Source organism: Ammospiza nelsoni, chromosome 3, assembly GCF_027579445.1.
Source record: "Ammospiza nelsoni isolate bAmmNel1 chromosome 3, bAmmNel1.pri, whole genome shotgun sequence".
In the NCBI taxonomy this organism is placed as follows: Eukaryota; Metazoa; Chordata; class Aves; order Passeriformes; family Passerellidae; genus Ammospiza; species Ammospiza nelsoni.
Genome location: NC_080635.1, coordinates 60,674,075 through 60,698,802, shown reverse-complemented (window position 1 = coordinate 60,698,802; position 24,728 = coordinate 60,674,075). Strand labels below are relative to the sequence as shown.

Genomic DNA, 24,728 nt, shown 5'->3' with positions numbered 1-24,728 from the left:
TTTCTTGGACTGACTGGCACAGTGGGAAGAACTTTGGGATCTGTAGGTCTTTTACTGATTCTGAAGTAAAAGCAGCAGAGTGAAAAGCAGCTGGAGAACACTTGTTGGCTCTGTGTGTGTGACAGTGAGACCAGCAAAGGGAAGTTAGGTGGTACCTGTGAGGCTGACAGGTGGTGGTAAGGTGAGGTTTTCTTTGGGAGAGACAAAGAAATGACTTTTAGGCTGTGCTTTTTGGAGACGTTCATTCAAAGGGAAGAAGATAAAACTATAAAATTTGTCTCCGACTGATATGCGTGTCTCATGACCATAATTTCTTGCCCTTCTTTTACAACTCTCATTTAGGATATAAGGAAGAAGAATTCAGCTGGCCCTCCTACTTAAAGGCATGCAGGGCTCAAGCTGCTCCTAAATCACTGTTTGAAAACCAGAATGCAGTAAGTACTCACTTGTTACTTGTGTAGTTGTGAGCATGCTTGTGTGTGGTAGAGACTCATAGCACATTTCAGTGATGGCAGACTTGAGTCTGAAATCTAAAACAAAAGTGTTTACAGCAAAATGAATAACATTCTAACATCCTCCACTGCACAGCTAACCTCTGCAGTTCCAGTTCATTACTCTTCTAGTGATCTGTTTAAACTTCTGATGCATTCTTAAATTAAAGATTTGTTATTTGTACTGTGTCTTGCACCATAATCTTGTGGAACAAGAATGGTCTTTTAGAGAGAATATCGAAGACAGCTAAAACTAACACATTTCATTTTAGCGGCATATTTAGGATTTTTTTCCTTTCATTAACCAGAAATCTTTGTGTTTGAGCATCTCTCATGTCAGCTAATTAGCCTGCTGCCACTCTGTTGGGACAGTTAATTGGAAAATTTGGAAATGGCATGAATATATTGGTTGTGGACAATGGGAAGATTTCTGGATTTATAGTATTTATCTCCAGTTAAATGTCTTCCTCTATGTAGACAGTGATTCCGTCGGGATTTCGAGTGGGGATGAAGCTGGAAGCTGTAGACAAGAAGAACCCGACTTTCATTTGTGTTGCCACGGTAACAGACATGGTGGACAATCGTTTTCTGGTTCATTTTGACAACTGGGATGAGAGCTATGACTACTGGTATGATGTTTTTGTTTTGTATCCTAGTGAGATGTATCAGAAATGTGTTCGCTTTAAGTGCTGTTTTCTGTGATGCTTTCCAGGCTGGTGATACAGTCGCCATACCAACTTTTGCTGGATTTTTAAGTATGGTCACCAAAGTAGGTCTCAGTGGCAGATGGGAGGAATTAATTTTCCCATGTCAAGTTGCATGTAAAAAATGCCAAGGTTGTGCTAAGTGAGTGTTTGTGTGTGCTGCTGCATCTGGAGTTGTGGATTGGTTTCAATTACATATTATCTCTGAGGTTGATCTCTTCAGTGGAGAATATTCACCATGATAATGAGACTAAGTGTACTTGGAGTTAGTTTTGCTTATAATTGTAAATTGAACGAAGGGCTGCATGTGTTCATAAGGTTCTTGATCCACTTATGTTGAAACCAAACTGTAGTCATGTTCTATAAAGCATCAGGATAGTGGCAAAATTCTGATTTTAGTCCTCTGTGTTCTATATTCCAGTGGAAACTGAGATCCTGCTATCCTGACCTGTGTTTGAGGTGACCTTTCTGCATGTTTTATGGTGGAGGGGCTGTGTGTATCTTTAGGAAAGTCAGTGGATGGAGCAGGATGTACTAGGACCATAAAGATACTGAAGGAGATTTAGGCTGTTACAGTGCAGGTTTGTATTTGCACTTGGATCTTTATTTGACAGATCATTTGGAGCAATGTAGTTTACCTTACAGTCTTTGGAGAGTAAGTTACTGCAGAACAGGTAGACAGCATTGTTGTGGATTCCCTTTATGGCCAGGGTTCGGCAGTGGCAACTTAATTGTGTAGCTGAGCCTATAAAATAAATAAGGAAAAATTTCTTCATCTGTATTTGATGACTACTTTGGCACTCCATCAATGAGAATATCACAAAACTATAAAAGTAACTTCAAAGCTTTGTGAGTGCATCTCTTGAAATAATAATTTTGTGGCCAATGTGACAAATAAACCAAAGTAGAACTGAATTATTGAAGCAGTAGTGAACAGTCAGTTAAGTGAAGTCAAGAACTGAATATCAAGATAATAAACCATATGAGTCAAAGACAAGAAAGATGAGCAATTATTTCCATGAAGAAGTAACACAAATCATACATTTACTCTACAAAGCATCAGGAAACTGGGGATGGGGAGACTTAGTCTGAATGTTTTGGCATTTGCCCATTCACTAATAATAGCTATGGCATTAATAATTAAAATGGTAGTTAGGCAAAGCTTTTAGGGAAAACACAGTTTTGTGTTTTCCCTGTGTGTTGAAACAATATAACCCATAGTTTGTTCAGAGGTAGCACAGGCATCTTTCTAAAACGCTGCAGTCTATATAGCAGACAGATACTGAATTTCAGACTTGTTATTATTCCAGTGTCAACAGGAACTTTGTCCACCAGTCTTTTCAGAAGAGGGAAAAGTAGTTTTCAAGTATATAACCAAGCTTTGCATTTATAATATTAGTTATAGTATCCTGAAGTGGTTTTTCTGAATTTTATATGTAGAATACATGACATATAACCCTCCTAAAGGATGAAAAATATGACGTGGAAAGCTGATAGGTTTTCCTATAGGTTTTCAGAAATCACTGGAGCTGTGTTTACACTGAGATCAAGCTTAAGTTTTGTTCTTTTGGTGAAATTGTGAAATACCTTTCTGGAAGCAGCAAGAAGATGCTCCTGGAAGTACTGTACATGGAAATTAAATTCTCAGTAATGTGGTCTACCTCTCAGCATTGCATTGAGAATAGTGAGTAGAGAAAGAAAGAAAGAAAATGAGAGAAAAGAGCGGCAAATGAAAATAGCAGTGGAGCGTCTGACCAAAAGAGAGCCTGAAAATGTAACCTGAATGCATCCCACTCACATTTTTAATTTTAGATATCAGGTTTGTAAGGGCCTTAAAATATCTTAGGTGCATACATTTCATGTCTACCAACTGCTGTCTCTAACTAAAAACAAAAAGGTTTTTTGAGATTACCCATAACTGAACCTCACAGTTTCCTTGTGCCTGCATGTAAGTTTCAATCTCAGAATAATAATGAAGGCGAAATTACTTATTTTGTGTATGTTGGTTATTTTCAAACAAGTACCTCTTTTCTCTGTATACGTTTTGTGTTTTATTTGGAGTAGGCTGAACTTTCTCACTGAGGTTAAAAAAAACCTTTCCTATTTTTGTATACCTAAAAGAGAGTTGACTGATATTGTGACTTCAGGCAACAGAAACCCATTACGATTGCCTAAGGGTTTTTAGGCTCCAGGCTTTCAGCCTGAAGATACTCTTCCTTACTTCCTTTCTGAGCATTAGAAAATACATTTTTGGTTGAAAGTAAGTACTCTGGCTTGAATTAGTCATTATAGCAGCTCTTTAATGCATGGTCATGCCACTTTCAGCGTATTATAAATCCTATTAAATTTTCCTTTGATAGTGGCTTTTAGATGGAACAAAAGTGAGCAAAATTGTCAAATTCAAGATTTTACTTAATGAAGGAGAAGTTTGACCTATACAACATAAACCTCCAGGTCCTTTCCATCTATTCCATCTCTTTTGATGAAACATAATACTGCTTTGAAAGCTGAAGGCATTCTCATTCAGTGGGACTTCTCCATTTTCTTACCATTGTCTGAACCTGGAAATGGAATTGGGAATCTTTTGTTATGTCAGAACTATGAATTAAATACAGGTCCATCCTATATTCTTCTGTTTTGCTTACACACAGATCAAGGTTGTCTCATCTTCCTAATTTTTTTGTGACCAATGGAAACATAGCCAGAGCTCATGAAAGGGGTGAAGCTGTGCCAGCTTGTTGCTGTTTGCCCACAGGAGAAGTGGTGCAATGGCTGTGCTGCACATGCTGCATCCCAGACTTGCTGCATCCCAGGCTCTGGGTGCCCTCATTCATCCTTGGCTTGGGCTGAAGTTCCCCCTGCAGAGAAGGCTGTACAGGCAGATTTTGGGATCAGCTTACCAGGAGTGTGTTAAAATACAGTGACCCATGTGCCACTCACTGCTCTGTTCCTCTCTGTCTTGCACAGAAAAATGATTTCTGAAGCCTGCTGTGAAAATAAAATAGCTTTTGATTTTTGGAACCATTTTTTGATCTGTATGACTTTTGGAACAGACTGGACTTTGTCATGAGACTAAGAGGCCAGCCCTGTTGTCCATCAGTATTTACTACTTTCCTAGCAGCCAAGTCCTCAAAAGCTACGCTTCTCTTGTTTCATTTTTGAGGTAATTAACTTTGCTCTACTTTGAAAGGAACTGTCTTTTTGGAGGGGTAATATTACATCAAAAAGAAGATAAAACAATCTTAAAGAAGCATGAGTCACAGTGCATGTATTTAACTATTTAAATGGATAATGAACCATTATCTGACCCTAAGTTTCCTGTGAATCACTGTGCAGCTTTCTTATCAGACCTTAAATAGAAAATATGATAATATTTTATGGTAGTGCTATACCACCTCTGGATGCATGCCATAACCTCCTGGATTACATTTTGAGAAGCCCTGACCTAAAATTGCACCAGCTTTATGCTTGTCAATGATGAAGTATTCTCAATTATGCACTAGATGGGGCTGCAGGATAGTTTTTATGTTTTTCTATTTTTTTTCTCTGTTGGATGACTGACATGTCACAATCAAGAACTCGTATAAGTAGCTTTCTTGAGAGCACATTATTATTTATGGGTGTATGGGACGTGTGTATGAGTGGTTTTTGATAGACAGCATTTTCATTACAGACTGTATCTACACTTATTAAAGTGAATATCAAAATATTCAAAGGTTTGTTTCTCAAAAGGGAAAATCAGAAATTATTTCAAGATAGAAAATTATTATAACCCATGCACTTATTGTAAAGACAATACTGACCATTTAATTAAAAAATCTGTCCAGAGCATTAGGTGGAGACCTATTTAAGAAAATATTTTGCTGAAATAATTAACTTTTTCAGCAGCAAGCATTATCATCCATCTCTCTTGATTTAGTTGGGATGAGCTGTATATGTGAAACAGATTTTTGGGAAAAATTAACAGGACAGGTGAAAGTGATCAGTAGAAGAATATTGTCTTCCACGTGTATCTCCCCCCTGGGCTGTGCCCTCCTGCCTTAAGTTAAGGACTGCTGAACCTTACACGTGTTCCTTTCAGGCAGAGTGGTGCACACACCAGGGAATCACTGTCCTCAGTTTTCCTTATTGCAGAACTATTTCCTGGCCATTTACATCATGTAGCTCTTCCCTGCTTTGATGTTTTTCTCTGTAGTTAAGATGTCCACAGCTCAGCAAGCTGTCCCTTGTTCTGTCCCTCTGTGTGGCTCTCTTACAGGTTCAGCTGGTGCACTCTGCTGCCTTTGGCTCCGCTTCAGCTCTCTGGATTAGCTTCAGTTTCCAGTATGCTTATTAGATTTCTTTTTCTGACTGCATGTTCTCACACAACAGAAAGACTGGTTCACAAGTGACATGAATTGTGTGGGTAATCTTGTTTTATTAGTCGAGCGTGCATTTGTCGTGTCTCTGCTGCTCAGCAGAAGGTGGTGTTGGTGCTCTGCTGTGGTCCAGGGGTAGGTAGGTTTGGAGGTGCAAAATCCTTCAGCTCTTGCTAGTGTTGGTAACCTTTTTTTACCTAGTAAGCATCCTCACAATTCATGGATCATCGTGTTTTATGAAGCATGTGAGCTGGATGATCTGCCTTCTGTTTTGGAACAAAGGAAATAGAAAGCTGTGGGATGTGGCAAATTGATTGTGAAAGGTCAACATAGCCTTTAACATTCCAGTTGACAGCTCTTAAGGCTTAGTCTATTGTTGTTCTTCCAAACTAGATACATATCCATCAAATAACACACATTAAAGCATAATAGTTTTACTTTAAATTGTGTGTGACTTTTACTGATCTCTACTTTCTATTGTTAAATTAACTGCTGGAAGCTAAAAGGCTGTGTGAAATCAGTAGGTGAAGATGGACTGTGTGATCTGATTTTGCTGGAACAGGGATCTTTCTTTTTCCAGAGTCCACTGAAGTTGCAGGAGCTGCTCATAGGCTTATCTGTATTGACTGGCTTTTTCTTTTAAAGCAAATCAAAGTCTGCAGATGTTACATAGTGCTATTTTGAAATGCTGTTGAATCACAGGTTGCTTTGTGTTCATGCTCACTGTAATGTCAGAGCATCTTCCAGGAATGCATCTTTCATTGCAGTGTTCCTTGGTCATTTGCTTCTTCTTGAATCTTCAAGGCAAAAAGTGTGTGCAGTGGCATTCCCTTTTCAGAGTTTTATTAAAATGTATGTTCAGACTATGCTTGAGAAATCAAACCAAACCAAATGCATTTAGGAGGTGTGTCCTGGTAAGTGTTTTTACACATCTGCTTGATTATTTTAAGTATAATACTGATAATACCATAGTGATCCTGAGCATGGGACTTGTTCCCAAATTTAACCTGGGAGAGTTTTGAAAATCATTTGTGAACTTTACTTCAAAACCTTTTAGGAAGTAAGAGGATATGTCTTTTCAGTGCAGAAGTATGTCTCATACATGTAAAACTCCCAGTGTAAGAGGGATTGAAGAGAGGAGTGCTGCCCCACGTTCTTGTTAGCTTCTCTTCAGAGTTACTGTAAAGAGAAAGGAAGAGGCCAGAGGAAGCATGAATGGCTCACTGGTTTTTTTCTTATTTTTTGGAGGCAAAACATTTCTAGGAGTCAGGTGCTGCGTTTTAACAGTGCTAAATTATCACAAAAGGACCCCTGTTTCCTTTGCTTCCTTTTATTGATGCCAGCTTCAGCAATTTACAGAGTACCTGATGTGATACTATAAAAATTAAATACATACAATATGGCTTTATATATTATAGAAGGACAAAATTTGGTATTCGTGAACTGAATTAAAATCCTTGGCTATTGTCAGAGCCATTACAGAGTCCATCTAATGTAGGTTTTATCTGCTTGGAATTATCTGATTGGCATCATTACAAAGAAATACCAGCAGAATTGTTTCATATATATATATAGGCACAAGATAATGATGTTATTTTGGCCAGTATTTTTCATCATTAGTGCTTCACTCTGTTTAGGTAGAAGGCTAGAGGAGTGCTTGCTGTGAGACCATGTTCTGGAGCATCCAGCCTGCATTTCTGTTGTTGCAGTTTATCCAAATTTTAGACACCATGTAAAATAGTTCTCAGATTTAAAAAAAAAAAAAAAGTAAAGTTACTCCATGTATTTCAATTATGGTGTGCTCCTTCATTTTTCTTTTATACAGTGAAGGTTCAAAACTGCAATGTGGTATAGCCCAGTGTCCAATCTATAATCTTACAATCTTTTCTGTGCTGTGTTTCTTTTTGCAATCCCTAAAGTATGTTTGTGTCCCAGATCTGCAGACCCAGTGTTTTGAATCTTAAGACTATGGAGTGCCTACATGATTCACCTTTAGTTTCTTCTTCTCTCATGCACAGTTCACTGCACCCTTTTAGGTGTTGCACATTATCAGCATGTGATATTTTAGAAGAATATTAATTAAGGGAACCTAATTAATTTGAACTTCTAGCATGCTAATACTTTCTGGGTAGATAGAGATAACAATTATTTTGTAACAGTCAGAGAGAGCAGCCCCACACTGTTTGGTATTTTGCATTAGTAACTCGGGTTGAGGTAAAGTGGCAAGAATACCTGTTATTCTCCAGCCTAACGATGGAGACATTGACTTCAGAGAGAGATTAAATAGAAACTAGATCATGAGTGGTTTGGTGTTTTGCTCAGTGATTATTATGAAGTATGTGTCTTCATGCCTGGTTGCTCTCTGTTTGTTTTCTTTTCTTTTCTCATTAAGTATTTAGAAGTGTTTGCAAAACACAGGAGGGAGACAGTATTTGAGTCTAGACTATTGCTTGGCTGCTTAAGGTTGATTTCTTGATCTCTCCCTGGGGAGCTGGGAATGAAGGCCTCAGCTACTTCATCTTACTCAGGCTTCAATTTTTGGCTTTGCTGGGTCCTTGCAGTGAGTGGGACACTGAGCTCATGGCCACTGGAGAGTGGAAATGCTGGTGGGGCTCTCCATAAGAGAGGGGGGCATAGCTGGAAATATTTAATGTCAGCTACTGAAACACCTTTAGGGACAGGAAATAGTGGAGGAGAGAGGTTGTGCACTGTGATACTGAGTTTATCTAACTAAAGAAGAAATTAGGTGGGGCAGGATCCTGAGAGAAGCGAGGTCCTTAAGGGCAGATCTACATGGGTATTACATGGTTATAATATGGGGGTTTTAAACTAAATAGAGGCAAACAGTGTGTTTGCACAGTGCAGTGCCATGCAGTGATGCTGGCCTTTTGTGTCAGCAGCATGTTTCTTAGTCATCCTGGCAACATAAATACAATGCATTTCATTAAAAAAGTACTGTCAATTTTTTGGCCAACTCAAAAACCATCAGTAAGTACCAATGCACACGTAGGGATGGTGCATGTTTCACAGCAGAGTCTGACAGCTTATTACTTTTCCTGTAGATCAGTCTTACTTTTTGCCTTTATTAATAATATTGAGTACTAATATAATCATTGTGGTATATACATTATATATTATATACGCTGTGTTTTATTGTGCAAAATGTATTACGTTATGAAATAATATCACAATATGTAATAAGGATATGTAGTTCTATATATAATAATTTAATATTACAGAAGCTTAAACAGGTTTTCTCTTGTCTGCTTTTAGATCAGTTTCTTTACAGTGTGTGTCTCTTGTTTGATTTTGTAAGAGGACTTGATAGCCAGCACTCACTTCTGATTTTCTCTGTGCACAATGTAACTGGCCCAGTGAGCACAGTGACAGTGATCTCTCACTGCTTGAGACACGTGCCAGCACAGGTAGCTCACCCTGCCTCTGCTGGTCTTCTGTGGCTCTTCTGGCATGCCACAGGCAACAGCAGTTCTGCAAAATAGGATGCACTTTACAGAAAATACGGGAAGTAAGTTGTTAACTCTGAGTAAATGAGTTTGATCTGTTTCTGAAGAGCAGTTTGCAGTCTTGGATCACTAATTCTTTTGTGTAGTTTTGGGCCTCAAATGCTTGTTTTGTTGGTTTTTTTGGTTTTTTTGTTTTGGTTGGGGGGTTTTTTTCAGAGTTTTTCTCAGACTTACTTTGCTTATGTGCTGCTGGGTTACAGTAACATGTTTATAGCTCCATTTAAGCCACTCAGAATCCACTTTTGAATTTTTCTTGCTATTGGCAGTGTGTTGAAGTTATATGTGATTTCCTCCTCCACCTCCAGGTGAAACGTGGACCATTAATCAAGATCTTTAAGTTTCTGATTTCAAATTTTGGTCTTGGGCATTGCAAGATTCCATCTGTCTTTGATGGGATTATGGTGTTCTTGCAACTAGCCAACATGATTCTACCAAGAATGTCTGCTTGTGAACAGCATCATAGCTTCTCAAAAGACACCTACCACTAATTTAAAGGACTTATTTTCTTGATGTTCAAGCAAAATTGCAAATAAAGTCTTTTGCTTGTATAGGTGGTAACAAGCTTGTGTTAGATGTGTTTGTGTCTTCATGTTACGTTTGCAGTTTAAGTTGAAGGTGTTGTGGGTTGTTTGGAATTTAAGTCTCTCTTGTAGGTCTTGGTTTGTAAGCATAATAGGGTGTATGAAGAGCTGCTTTTTCAGGCTCTTTTTTTCTCCCCTTCCTCCAGGTGTGAGGCAGCTAGCCCACATATTCATCCTGTTGGATGGTGTAAAGAACATAAAAGAACTCTCATCACTCCACCAGGTTTGTATATTGTTAAATGTCTAAAAGATTTAAGGTGGCTATAGTCAGCTAGCATCATAAAAATTTACAAATTTACATCATTACAATTTACAATTCTCCTTTTTGTTTCTCTAATTAGGAATTGATATTTGCAGAGATGTAGTTTTTTTTTACAAGACTTAATATATTGAAAACAGAAATAGAATAGATGTTTGGCACTAAGTATGCAAATACGTACTGATTTAGTAAAGAGACATCTACTCAAAAGACATCCCTTGAGATCTGAACAAGTTTGTAATTTTTGCTGAATGGCTGACAAGTACTGTAAGACTCATGTTCTGAAAATGCTGATAAAGCAAATTCCAGGTGTATGAGATCATTGCATAAGAGAAACATCTTCATGTGAACTGAGTGTGCAAGGTAACAGATTGATGAGAAAATTGTCTTAATCTGATCAAGAATCAAACTTGTAAGGAGTCTTTGAAATGAAGGAAAATGCTGTGAGAGAGATGAAGGAAGTGTATTCATTAGTGTGAAACCTGAAATGTTTTCCAGGACTGTTGTGTATGGCTGGATGACCTAAATGCCCTGTTGCAGAAACTGGCATCTGGGCTTTGAGAACATAGAAGGTTTCAATTGGTTAATACTAACTTTGACAAAAATTCTAATCACCAGCACTCTTGAAAAGTCATAAGCAGTCTGTCTGCTAGAAGTTAATTGAAGCCTGTTATTCAGTGAATCCCTTGTAAAACAAATTAGAATTGGTTTTGTTCTCTTCTAGCTTATGAGTACTAATATTTAAACTTAAACTTGAAGTTCTGGTGTAGACTTGAAGGACAGGCACTGCCTTTTCTTTTACAGCCAAGCTGTCTTTGTGTTTCTTCCCTAGAATGTTTATAAATTTGACATTTTCTGAGAAAGGCAACATCTTCTTTGATGATGTCTTTAGATTATTGATAATGTCCAGGGTATTTTGTTAGAAAATTAGTAAAAAATTGCTCACCAAAAGACTAACAAGTAGTCAGGTGTGCTCAACCGTGGTACAAAGCTATCACTGATTAGATTGTTCACCAGTGAATGAGTGTTCATTACTTGAATTAATTTCCTCAGTTAAGTGGACAGATTTTTCCATTCCACATTATTTATATTGCAAAGGGAATCACAGAATATTCTCATATCCAGAGCAATTGTGTACAATAGGCACTCAGTAGTGTGTTTGAGAGGATTGTTGACTCTTAACCGGTGTGGTGAATTTGTCAGAGATAATTTAGAAGAGCCTTTCTTGCAATGATTTTATAAGTCCAGTGTATAAATCAAAACAGTATTATAAAAGCGCTAGGTACTCTGTAAATTAGACATTAACTTCATTTTTTTGCGCTGCTGTGTTTAATTTTGCTCATGTTTCTTCTGTGCCAGATTATCCACATGCTAAGCATTTTTCTTGGGAGAAGTATTTGGAAGAAACCAGTTCATTACCTGCACCTGCAAGGGCTTTTAAAGTGGTGAGAAAAATGCTTTAATTTCTTTCATGCTTTTAAGTTCATGTAATTAATTTGTTTAATACATATATGGTGTTCCTATGTTTCCAAATGAATCCAATTCATTAGTTGCAAACAGGTGGTTTATTTTTATGCAAGTTTGCAGTTCACTGTTAGAAATCAGATTATTATAAATAACTATTAATGCATTATTTTAATTATTACAAATGGGATTAAATGCTACAAATGTATTACTAATGAGTGTAATTTGCTATGGAAAATTACTGCCTACTTATTACAAATAATGAGATAGCTGCTGAGTCATGATAACATATTTTGAAGGTTTGTATTTCTGTACATTTTATATGGTGCGGTGTAGAAAAGAATGTAAGAGATTAGTCTGCTTGACCATCTAGTCCATTGTCTTGGGCTTGTTTTCAGTGCCCTTTAGCAGACCTTTTCTTCTGCAAGCTTGCAGCTAGGGCATGTGGGCAGCACCCACAGGCAGCTCCCCAGCTTAGCTTTGGTGTTTATGGGCAACATCCTTTTCTTTTATCTTTGTTCTTGCTAGTTTCTTTCAGTGATCCATCTTTTTGAGTTCTTAAGATTTCAGTGTTGGTCAGCACTGCAGAAAGGAATCACACAATGGCTTGTGCTGGAAGGGACCTTAAATATCCTCTGGTTCCAATCCCCCTGCCATGGACAGGGACACCTCTCCCTAGACCAGGTTGCTCAGAGCTCCACCCAGCCTGGCCTGGAACACTTCAAGGGGTTGGACATCCACATTTCTAGGCAACCTGTTCAAGTGCCCCATCATCCTCACAGTAAAGCATTATTTCCTAATATCTAAACCTACTCTCTTTTAGTTTGAAATAATTTCCCCGTGTCCTGTCACTACCTGCCGTTGTAAAAAGCCCCTCTCCATATTTCTCATAGGCTTCTTTCAGATAGTGGAAGGCTACAATGAGATCAGCCCTAAGCCATCTCTTTTCCAGGCTGAACAAACCCAATTTTCTCAGGCTTTCCTCATGGGAGAGGGGCTCCATCCCTCTGTTCATCTTGGATTGCTGTTGGGAGCCAGCGTTGGGTGGCCGGTAGCTCCCAGCCCTTGTCTCACAGCACCCTGAAGCACGTTGGCCTCAGCTTTTCAAATTAGGGACACTAATTCTCAACTTTGCTGAGAGCTGGATTAACAAAAGGCAAAATGTGGTGTTTATAGCAGTTCTGGGGTCAGTGGATTACCAGAGTTACTCATGACCTGTGGTTTATCACCCCAAGGTGTGTCTGTCTTGGTAATGTTTCTCAATCTTACATTCTCAGCCAAATACTCCTAGCAAGGATTAGGAAGTTATTTTTATTATATCTGAGACAGTAACAGTGCTTTGTGTTGTATTATGGGGGGAAAATTGAGTTCTTAAACTGCAGCTGAAGGAAAAACACCAATACTCTGCAAAGTCCTAGAGTGACAGATTACATTATTTTCATAAAAATTAGAATAAACCTCATAACTTCTCTTGTGAATAGGTTCCTTTAAAATGGAAATGATTTTGCTTTAGTTTTCATAACCACAGATGAGAAACACAAAATCTGATACTCCTACCAAAGACGCTGAATTTATCAAAATAGTATTACAAACCCAGGCATTTGGTCCTGCTTTTTACTGTTATGCTGTGAATTAGTTATGTTTTCAGTATGAGACTGAAAAAGGGTTTGATTAATGAAATCAAAAATACATACCAGAAAACACAAATATGTTTCCTGTAGACAATTTCATAGACATTTCAGGCAGCTGGTATGTAAGGCCTTATTAAATACTGTAATGAAACTGTTGGCCAAAACCTCAAGGAAAAGTTTTCTAGAGAAATTAAGAAAGAAAACTGATTCAAACCGAAGATATCCATTTAGATTTTTGGATGGCTTGAATCCAGTCCACTCCAGGAGAATCAGGAATCCCCAGGTGGTTACTTTGTTTCACTATATTGATGACTCTAGTTTGAATTATGTTTTTATGCTTGAATTTCTAGTAGAGGGAGGGCAGATTTAAAAAAATAAAGGCATAAAATTTTTGATGGATTAGATATATTTTATAGCTGCATCAGATTTTGAAATTTTGTTGTTTCATAGAGTATTGTTCTTCTTTTCTAGAAACCTTCTCATGGCTTTCAGAAAAATATGAAACTTGAAGTGGTTGACAAGAGAAATCCAGTATTTATCAGAGTAGCAACCATTGTAGATACTGATGACTATAGAATAAAAGTAAGTTCCTCTGTCTTATTGTACTATCCTACTTAAGTAAATGATGAGGAATTCATAAAACCAAAATCCTGAGGTTGTAAAATTAATAATGGAAAGAAATAAGTGGTATTGCTCTGTCCTGCTAAGCTTTTGCTCTTGCTTTTCACTAATTGATTTATGCATGATTCCTTTGGAATAGGTTGTGTTATTGTCCTCTTAGATACTTGTGCTGAGGTGGGTAGTTAGAGAGCAGAGTTGAATATAACTGGAAAATTGCTTTGGGAATACCAGATAGAAGACAATTGTCTATTCTATCAAAAAATGTGATTATTTAATATCAAGTGTCAAAGGGCTGCTTTGATATTTGTATTAGGGACCATAAAATATTTGGTCTGTGTTAATTGAATCTGTTTCTAAACGTTTTCAAGGGGAAGAGAGAGATACATGGGAGATATGAAAGAGCCCTGATCTTTTGTCCTTTGTCAGTGATTTCTGCATTTCTGAAGTTTCTGTTAATTTTGGGCTTTGGATTGCATTAAACGAAGTTAAAGTATTTTTAATGTGTTTTGCAGAAGCTGTGTACTTGAATTAATTCTGTTTCATTGTATGAAACCAGTTTCCACTCTGAAGGCCTTAAGTGTTAGAAGGGCTAACATATACCAGATATCCAATTAGAAATGAAGGATGTTTGCAGTTTGTACAGATTTACTAGGTATACCTGTTACTTCAAGTAGGAGATGCAGCTGACATTTCATTTTGAATCATCTGAATTAATTGCTGATAGGAAGTCATCAGAACTAGTATCTTCACACCTACACATTTTCTGCCTCAAGGTGGACATGCAAAATTTAAAAAAAAAAAAGGAAACAGAAAAAACCCCCATCCCAAAATAAAGAAAAATCCCACTCCCCAGTCTAATGTATTAAAGGGTTTGTAACTTCTAGGGCAGTAATTTAACTCTGTAGCATCTGTTGAAAGAGCTCTGTGTGTGTGTGTCTGTGTGTATGTGCGTCCACACCTGGGTGTGTGAGAGATCTGAGGAGTTTGCTGGTACAGAGATCATGCAAGATTTGAAGATATTTAGCTGTCATGTGAAAAAAATTGTGCATAACCCATACTGGTGCTGTCCTGTGAAGTCACATGCTTCATTTTCTCTTCAGTTTCAACTCTTTATCCTGTATAGTCTGATTTTAGTAAAACTGTTGCTTGTATGACAAGGGGATTGTTTGTCTTTTATAGATAAATTCATTTTTGTAGTCCTTTGCTTTACTGTTCTGCTGTTCTTAAATCCAGTTCAAACAGGAGATTTAAAAACATTTGGATTTTTGTGTGTTTTTTGAGACATGAAAAAGGCAGAAATTCATGCTTTAATATAAATATTAATGTGAGAACTGCATTATTTCTGGGATTTGAGCCTGACAATACAGTAAGCAACCATATGACATATGGTTGTTTACTGTTTACTTTAGTGAGAGTATGCCTGAGTCCAGAATGTAATGTACATATATTTTCTGTGTAACTGAAATTGTTCTCTGAAAGTGACTTCTCTACCGGACATGTCATTTCTAGAGATTACTCAGGTAAACTGCTTTTATGGAGAATTTTCCTGATCCAAAATGCACTATTCTCCTTTTTGTATTTTAGGTTCATTTTGATGGCTGGGATAGTATTTATGATTATTGGACTGATGTGGACAGCCCTGATATCCATCCTGCAGGCTGGTGTACAAAAACTGGACACCCTCTTCAGCCCCCACTTAGTAAGGGAAACCACACTCTGATGTAATGATGGTAAAAGGCATGTGTGCTGTGCTGTCTTTTGTCCCTGCCAGTGCCATTCAAAGAAGAGAAGCCACTAAGATATGCAAAATAATTGCAAATGTGACATTTAGTGCAAAATCAACAGTCGGTAATTAATCACTTTTTAGTGGATGGTTTTATTGACCCTTACTGCCATGGAAATACAGGAACCACAGTCAAAACCAGAAGTGGTGTAAAATGGCTCTCTCAAAGCCAGCACTGAAACTGCTGTGGCACTCAGTAGGGGTGCAGGGTACCACTCTTAAGATCCTTTGTTCACATCTCTCTGGATGGTTACTATGCTTTTTGGCTCAAAGGAGTCCAGAGTGCACTGAGAAGGCACTGCTTTCAGATGCTGTGGCAAATCCTCAGAAACAACAAACTTCCTTTTCTTCTTCAGCTGAGCAAAGAGGAATTAATGGTGCCCACTTTGAAAATAAATCTAATGGGAACATGGTACCAGTAATAACACTGGATTTACCAGCTTGTCCTCTCTGGGGATTTTGCTTTACTTGTTGAAGTAGTGGGAAAGGTTGCAGGGAGAAGAAACTTTTTGGTGAATATATCCCTGCCTAGTCCACCGAGTTTCTGGGTAATGGCAGTGAAATCACTTTAGCCAAACTTTGAACAGATGAGTTTTTAAGTGAGTGCTCTTCTCTGAGATTGGTTTATGTAGTACTCTGTGGTTTGCACAAGTGCTGAGTATTCACAGCTGTTAGAAGGTCAGAAACAGCTGTGCTTGGAAAATAAAAAATGCTGAGCAATGCCAAGTACTCAGAAAAAAAATTAATGCAAAATAACTGAGATAAGTCACATTATGTAAAATAACTGAGATAAGTATGAATATGTTACCTGAAAATCACAATACCTCAAGTCAATGAATGCCAAGAAGAAATTACTCCTATCCAGGGTGTGATCAGAGTATATTCATTAGTTTTCTGAGCACTCCAGCAGTACAGTGATGACTGCCTGTTAGGAAGTTAATCATTGTGCCTTCAGAATCTGAATAGAGTGCCATAAGTGCCAAAGCACAAAGTGAATAATGAGGAGAAGGCAGAATGCTGCATATCTGCTTCTTAATCTGAGATGTGCTGTCCTGTGTGCTGAATGAGCAGCCCAGTGGGAAAAGCAGTCTGTGGCCACATGTATAAAAATTGTATCATAAGGCAGAAGAGCTGAATAAGGTTACAACGTTTCTATTATGTAAGATTGATATATAAATAAACATCTTAACCTAGGTGGAGTATAAAATATACAAATTGGGGGTTTTGGAGACTTTAAAAGAAACGAGGTACAGGTACCCAGCATGTCATCTCCTCTAGGTGGTGGCTTAGGAGGCACTGCTCATCCCTTTTAGGATGTTACTGGTAGAAGTAAATTTCTGTTAAGCTACAAAAATTAAAATGGATGATATGACAGGAGAGGAAGTTGACCATCCATTAAATAGGAAAAAAGTAATAATCTACTCAAATACTTATAAAATAGAATGATTACTGAGTAAAATATTAATCCAACAATATGACTTTGTTTTATTACCATGTGGAATATTTAAAAAATGTTAATATTGCTTCCATGTAAGTTAAAAGGCATTTCCAGACTTCTGCAAGGGTTTCATAAGGAGGGAAGAAAATATTTTGCAAGGCAATTTCTGCCTCAGTCTGTGTGATAGGACTTGAAATGATAAGGTCCAGATTCCTGCCTTTCACATGAGAAGCTTTGTGTGAATGCTGTGCAATGTTAGCAATATTAGTCTACAGCAGTTCCCAGTGTTCATGTATTCATACTGTTTTCAGATGTAATGAAGTCATCATGAAGGATTATGACCTTTCTGATAGCACTTAGGGAATTAAGAGCCAAGTATTGGTGATGATTTTAACATTGTTTTACAGTGATGTGAACAGCAGCTTCTCATGTAAACATGGACAACCAGTTGTAGCTCTCTTAAATTACATTTTTAGAGAGTTAAATTTTTTTAAGTGGAGAGAGAATAGTTATAGGGAGTTATTTTTTTCAAAATCAGAACATCAGTGAAGCAAGACTTCTCTTTACAGAAACATCTCTATTCAGATAAATCCTCCTCTGAGTCTACTTGCTACATTATAAGCATGATTTCTGTATAAAGGTAGAGAAGGTAAAATTCCCTGTTCTCTCACCAATTACAGTCATTAAAGGCTATACAAGTCTTTGGACTTCAGTGTAGTGATAGTTCTGTAATTTTTGCATAGCTGGAACATTTGGTATAAAAGGCTTTTAGACTAATTATACATAATAATTCTCGGTCCCTCATTATCCATCTGCGAACCAAGAATCTTTCATCTGGAAAAACATTTAAATAGACCTTTTCATGTCTGTATTGTTATCTGTAGGGGGAGATACAAGTTCACGTGCTGTTCAGGAGGAACAGGAGGGGGCCAGTGCGTTCCTGCAGAGGCTCAGCAGGTGCTCCCAGTGTCGTGAGCAGGGCTGTCTCTCACTTGCTGTGAAACTCTGGGTTATGCATCATGTTTGCTTGGGCCTCAAAGCTCCTTTTGACACCCTTTGATGTCTCTGCAGGCATCATTGTACGGGTTGGTGAAAATCAGGTAGACACACAAATTCAGAGAAGGGAAAAAGTAAAAAAAATCTGATGGGTTGTTCTTTTTAGTAGGATTTTCAGCCTTCATTTTCACATCTTTTTTACTGGAAAACTTCAGTTTCAAAATGTGTAAGAACAGTACACATTACAAACACCTCCCTGTCTTCAGGAACAGGGATAAGGTAGCTTACTTTTTCTGTGCTCTTGCGAAACAACCAGGTTCCAAATAAATGTAGATAGTAGAAGAGAAATTCAATGTCATGCAATTCCTCCAAGATTTGTGTTCTTTATACAAATGTAGTTCTGTTGTAGAGATTTATTCACATGGAATAAAATTATTTCTCCAGTGGATTAGGTTGTTTAAATCTCCATCATGCTTTTACAGAATGTATTATTAAAGTGTTTCAGTTTACTTATTTCCTCATGCTTGCTACAATGCACTGGTATTTGTGCATATTTATATAGCTTTTACATATTATATAATTTTCTTGAGTCTCATTTGTAATTTCACCTGGCATACAGGTCCCTTGGAACTGGTGGAAGCTTTAGAGCATGGAGGGTGTCCCACAGCAGGATGTAAGGGAGTTGGACACATTAAAAGAGCAAGACATATCGGCCATCATAGGTATGTTCTCTGAAAACTATTTTATTCTTTCAATTAAGGGATGTGTGCAGATGGTTCTTTTAAATTGTTGCTCATAAGAAAACAGATCCAAGCTGGAAAAAAAATAGGAAATCTTGTAAACCTAAATATGCAGTTATTTCAGTTGCCATGGTGAGCATGCTGCAATAAACATTAGCAATCTGTAACTTCATTTCACCAGGGTGTGCTGAGATAAGATTTGCTGTACATTACTCTTTGTCATGATTGGTAGATTCAGTTACTCTGTATTTTGTTCCTTTGAGGATTCCTCAGCTTGCTGTCCAGTTTGCAAAATATCACAGACAGATATATATAAAGCAATAACTTTTTAACTTCTTGAAATATGAGGCCACTGATTTTATTATGGCTCGGGTGTTCTTGTTCTGCATGGTTGGTAAGGGTAAGGATTTGCTTGTTGGCTTGGAGCAATGCTAGGAAGGAGATTCTCATTGACGTATTCCCGAATGACAACTTGCTGCTTCTTTTTAGTGTTTCTAAAGGTACTTTGTTGGACACCTTCTGAAGAAATATTCAGAAATATGGACACCCCATCCTAGACAGTAGTTGATATTAGCAGCAGAGAATGGAATGGAAGGGCCAGAGACAATGACTGAGTAAATGGAAAACATTTCTCAAGTTGAAATTTTATTATTTTTAAAATATTTCCAGTGTGTAGTGAATCCAGACTGTTTCAGTAAGGGATGTACTAGTAATATAGTATGTTAAGTTGAGAGTGAAGCACCATAAATATCATCCTGTTACCTTTTTGCAAATTAGAGTTTCCAAAAGTTGTCATTTTTCCATTACACAGTCATAGAATTCTCAAATGTCATAATCCTTTGTTCTTCCTGCTCTCTGATATGGTTAGATGACTGCGCTTTGGTTATTTATCTACACATTTTTAAAAATATCTTTTCAAACTTCCTTGATCCAAGAGTGAGCTCTGCAATCTTTTCACGTTTTTGATGAGATCATTATGTCCCGTTGACTCAAATTACGCTACAAGGTATTCATGGTGTATCACCATGTATTGAGGTTCTGACTAATCCCTGTCAAAGATATCTGGCCAGCAAAAACTCACTGTATTACATTTTGATATGCAAAAGGCATCTTCTGCTGCAAATTCTTCCCTGTCTGCAGCAGAAGCATTGTTTGTGCTGTTAGAGCACAAACTATGAACTAAACTAGATTTGCCTAAAAAGCTTCCTGACTGCTTATCTGAAACCCATTTAATTTCACATTCTAGTGGACTTGAGTCTTGTATGATTTATCATTGGATCTAATCTAGGAGGCAGTAAATTCCAATTCCTTATCAAGTGCTATCTCAATTACTTAGAATCAGGTCGACATACCATGGGTTTCATACCAAAGTTGAAACTTAAAATGAGAAAAAAAAAAAGAAGGTAAATTTGTCTGAAAAGTTTTTCATTTATGATCTCTCTAAATAAACATTGGCAATAAAAGTTCTAATGTTTTAGATGGAAGGGATGAGTAAGAGCTATATGTCTATTTACTTTGTGTATCCTTTGCTTTTATAGCTACCTTTTCCATGCTATTTAAAGGTCGTTATACTTACTCATCCTAAATATTAAGAAAAGAAACAAACTCATGGCATTTCATTGTGCTTCTTTTTTTTTACTGTAGTCTAAGCAATCCAATTCTTTGCACATTAACTGATAGTTCTGGGGTATAAAAATATAACCAAGGAGATTTTGTTGAACGTAAGACAGATATTTGCCGTTTCATAGCAAATATATTTTACCAGTAAGTATCTTATTCACTAGCTATTGATTTGCCCTCTGTGATGATGCTCTAGTTTTGTTCCTGAGTATTTCTGTGGAAAAGAATGAGATTTGTTCTCCTCTGGAGCCTACAGACTTGAGGGTCCAGGTTTCCACAAAAATTGTAACATTCTACCGCCACTTTTTTCCTGAATTAACCAAGAGATTTTAAAATTTGTACAATTTTCCACATCAGGTAGCATTCCCTTGGCTCTTTTATCTTGGCAACCTTGAAATGTATTTAACCATGCTTATCTTGTTTTTTTTGTGATGAGGTGCAAAGCATAAATGCCTGTGTGCAGAAAAGATCATAATTTAAAATGCTAAGCAGCTCTGAAATAATTTTGAGAGCTTGTTCCTTAGGAATCAGATGAAAGCCTCTGTGATTAATTATATAGCAGTGCTAAAGCATTTACTTTTTGGAAGAGTTGATGTTATTAAGGACTTGGTATCTATCACCAGTTGATCTAGGGTTATGTGTGGCGCAGCTGAAGCAGCCTGACGTACAGATTGTTAGCATTATGCAGATCACCTGCATATTTGTGCTTGTGAATTGTATACCCTGATGTTTAATGCATGCAGTAATTCTCAAGTTCAAGCAGGAGCGTGAAGAGGTCAGTTGTAAGTAGTTCATTAGAGTTTTGAGTCAATTCTTCATGAGTAAAGATTTTTGCCTGAAACTTCAAACTTCCCGTGCATTATGTGCAAGCTGAAGTGAGCTGAAGTGCTGTGGTAGAGGCTGTATTGTAGGAGAACATGTTACATAAACATGGAAACCTCAGGTCAGCAGGAGGCCACATCTTTTTGTTCAGTGGTTTTTGATGCCAGTCTCAGGGTCATTGGCACCAGCCAAATCCATTCTAAAGTACTCTTGATTTCTTGATTCATCTTCAGACTGTTGAAGCAGCTTTCTCCTGAAAAATGAATGCTGTGATGATACACATGCACTTTAATTTGTGAGAGAGAATAGTTGTATTGATTGTTATGAGACTAGTTAAAAATGTTTTCTTAAAGCCTGAAGTAAAGAGATCACTTAACAAAATCCATCAGGAAAAGGAAAAAAAAAAAACAAAAACAAAAAACAAAACCCACATCCTTCAGATGCTGTCAGGATCTTTTCTCTGAAGGTTTCTTGCTAATCATATATTGCTACCAGCTTTGTGATCACCTGGACATAGACTGCTCTAGACAGTCTAATCCATCCCTTAGTCCAGTCTGGAGCTCTCATACACCTCTCATAGAGCTTCATCCCTTGGCAGTGCTCAGCAGTAACTTGCACCTGAAAGGTAATGGTGTTGGTGACATTTCCAAACAGTACAGCTGGACCAGGAGACCTGTCTGTGGCTTAATACAAGTTTGCACAATATTCCAAGTGTTGAAAAAGACTAATAATCTAGATTTAATAGTGCTTCATATTCAAGTTCTTAGACCTAACAGAGTGCTGCCTTACTCTTCTTTAGTTTGAAAGAGAATCCTGGCCTATGTTCCCTTCTTATATTAGGTGTAGACGAGAGTATTGCATCTGGACTCTGTGCTTCAGAAAATTTGCATACTGCTACAAGATAGGAGCATCTTCAAATGTCTGGAGAAGTCTAAGGTCCATGCCTACCAGCAGCCCAGTTTTATCCTCCTACCCTTGAACTTTATAGAAAAGAGATAGGTACGTAACTGCACCTAGAGATAGATCTTGAGTGTGACAGAAGAGCAGTTGCAAATAAACACAGGTGGGGTATGCTACTCAACACTTCTCTTCCCTCAGTTCTGGAAAGGGCTAGTAATGTAAAACGTCTGTTGAATTGAAAATCCCAGGCCTGTAATCAGAATGGTGCATTGCCTTTTTCTCTCTTCATCTTTCATGATTCAGTAAAAAACAGAAACTTATTTTAATGCTGTTTTTACTCAGCATGTGCAGGACTCTGGAAACAGTGGCTCCCTTTCCTTGGAAAACTGTGTCATGGACACACAGATTGCCAGCCAGTCTGCTGCCATTTCAGTGGTGCCCTGCAGACAGCTAATTATTGTGCTGTGCTGATCCTTCAGCATCTGGAGATGGCTGATTACTCCTGTGTGTGGGGGTGTGTGTGTCAGGTGGCATTAATGTGAATGTTTGTTTACTGAGGCAGCTCCAATGATAATTGAGATCTTGGTGTTGGACTGGTTCCAAAGCTGTGGGCAGTGCTGGGGGCTGTACAGTCCTGCCAGAAGAATAGCAGAGGTTTCACATTGAGTACCTGCTGCTTTTGCTTCATGCCATTCTTCCTGAGCCTCTGGCAGACCTTGGTACCCCCAAGCCAAGGACATCTGATCATTTTGGAAACAACCTTCTGAACTTGGGCTGTTTTCAAAATGGTGGGCTAAAGCAAAATGTAAGCTGGAGCAGAAATCCAGGTTTAAGGTGACAGAAGAGTTAAAAATCCTTATTTAATATTAAATAACCTGAACACCAAGGCTTCTGAGCCCTTGAGATGTGTTAAAATCTTACAGTCATATATAAATCGAATACTTCTATTATGTAGGAATAACAAGATTAATTTTTTTCATTTTTTGTAGTAGACAAGTTAAACTGAACTGAAGGCTGGAGGCATTGAGATTCAGGAGCATTTACTGATTGATCCAAAGCCATACACAGGTTCATTCATGCTGTGTTTTGTTGTAACCTAGCTAACAGTGGAAACCACGTGTTCTTTTGTTGCCCCAAGTAACAGTAACATCAGAGGACTATCAAGGTGTTTTTTAAAAATTGTACAGCAACTTGAATGATTAATTACAGATAAAAAGTCATCTGAATCTAGTGTTCCAAAGCATTGTTAATATTATAACTATTGGTGACTGAAACTGTCATTCAACTTCAGTTTTTCCCGAAAATACTAAGGGAAAAGGTAGTATATAAGCAGACAAGTTATAATAAAGGACTGAATATTTAGGCTTTTTCTTAGGGTATTTTGTTCGTTTTTTGGGTTTTTTTTAAATTTAAAACCTATTAGTGGTGTTGGTAAACAGAAGACCTGCTGGAGTCTGACAATTATATTGTCAGATTTCATTGGGACTGTAAGCCTTGCTTAATAATACACAACTGAAGTTAAATACCACATTGGTAGTGTTTTCTTGTGACAGCCCTTTAACTGCTCAGAAACATTGCTCAAAACATCTCTGTGAGCCTAGGAAGCCAAAAGAAAATTACATGCTTTGCCCTGTACCAATGGCAGAACTGAGATTAACCAATATATTCATGAATTTCTGAAAACTGTATTTCATCACAGTGGTATATGTTTGTCACAGCAAGAACTTAAATCACACTAGCACTGGTGCCTTCAAACCTTTTCGTGAGCAGAAGCTTTTATCTTTTATCTTGTATTTCTTTTGAAAGAGAATCATTGTGATAGATGCAGCAGCGTAAGTCCTCTGGCAGAGGCTGGTCCTAAAACACACAAAAACAGTAGGCTGAGAATAAATGTAAGTAGACATATATAAATAGATTTAAAATAAAATGCCACATTCTACTTAAGAGAAAGTAGAAATAAAAGGTGAATGTTCCAAGTTAATTTCTATTTGTATATTTTGTTCCATGTTTCTAAAAAATTTCGTTAACGAAAGTGTACCACACTTCAAGTTCAGTGTTTTGTAGTCAATTGGGTGGCTGGAGTCTATCTGATTTGGATGTGTAAACAAAGAGTTCCTCAGAAGAAGGCAAAAGGTGCCTGTTCTGTGCTTCATTGGATCACCTGGAGATATGGCTGCATGTCCCTCTACAGCGCTGTGCAGACTGTTACATCTGCTTGGAGTAGCCTTTAACAGGGATCCCATCTTGACTAGAAAAGCAGAAGCTATTCTATTTTTTTCTTTCATAATTCAAGTTCAGCATAGCTACTCAAGTATTTTAAAATAATAATATAGTATTTAAAAAATGTTTATACTGTCTTGTTTTCAAGTGTGCCAACTAAAGAAATCAAAGATACTGTTGATATTCTGCCTTGATAACCCCAGCAAGGGCTGACTGTCTTGGCCTTAAAGAATTTTCTCCTTTTATGCAAGTGCTGATAGAAATGTAAATTTCCACCAACTTTTTGTTTATCTTGGCAACATCAAAATTAGATTACCAATATTGGTCCAACCCCATTATAGGAGCTGTTACATAATCATTCTGAACCCAGAGCTTTGTTGGTAAGGGAAGAGGAGACTGTACAGCATATTTTAAATTAAAATGCCTTTTTCTCTTTTAATGCTCTGCTTTTTAGAAAGAAAACTATAGTGAAAGCTGTTGTTTTTCTATTAATTTTTGAAATTTGGAGGTGGCAGGGCATATGGCTGTCAAGGTAGAGATTTTTATATTAGACAGTTCTCATTGGAAATCATGTAT

The 24,728-nt window shown here is 37.5% G+C and overlaps 1 protein-coding gene across 6 annotated transcripts in view; it reads left to right on the top strand.

Annotated features, from left to right (window-relative positions):
- The window catches only part of L3MBTL3 (L3MBTL histone methyl-lysine binding protein 3), a 77,877-nt gene that overhangs the window by 37,072 nt on the left and 16,077 nt on the right, over window positions 1-24,728 (top strand). For all 6 annotated transcript variants that reach the window (XM_059468545.1, XM_059468548.1, XM_059468544.1 and 3 more), the window contains exons 10-16: window positions 343-434; window positions 969-1,120; window positions 9,805-9,881; window positions 11,277-11,362; window positions 13,484-13,594; window positions 15,218-15,332; window positions 18,470-18,572. In XM_059468545.1, coding sequence (XP_059324528.1) covers window positions 343-434; window positions 969-1,120; window positions 9,805-9,881; window positions 11,277-11,362; window positions 13,484-13,594; window positions 15,218-15,332; window positions 18,470-18,572 — 736 coding nt within the window. The remainder of the gene's footprint in view (window positions 1-342; window positions 435-968; window positions 1,121-9,804; window positions 9,882-11,276; window positions 11,363-13,483; window positions 13,595-15,217; window positions 15,333-18,469; window positions 18,573-24,728) is intronic.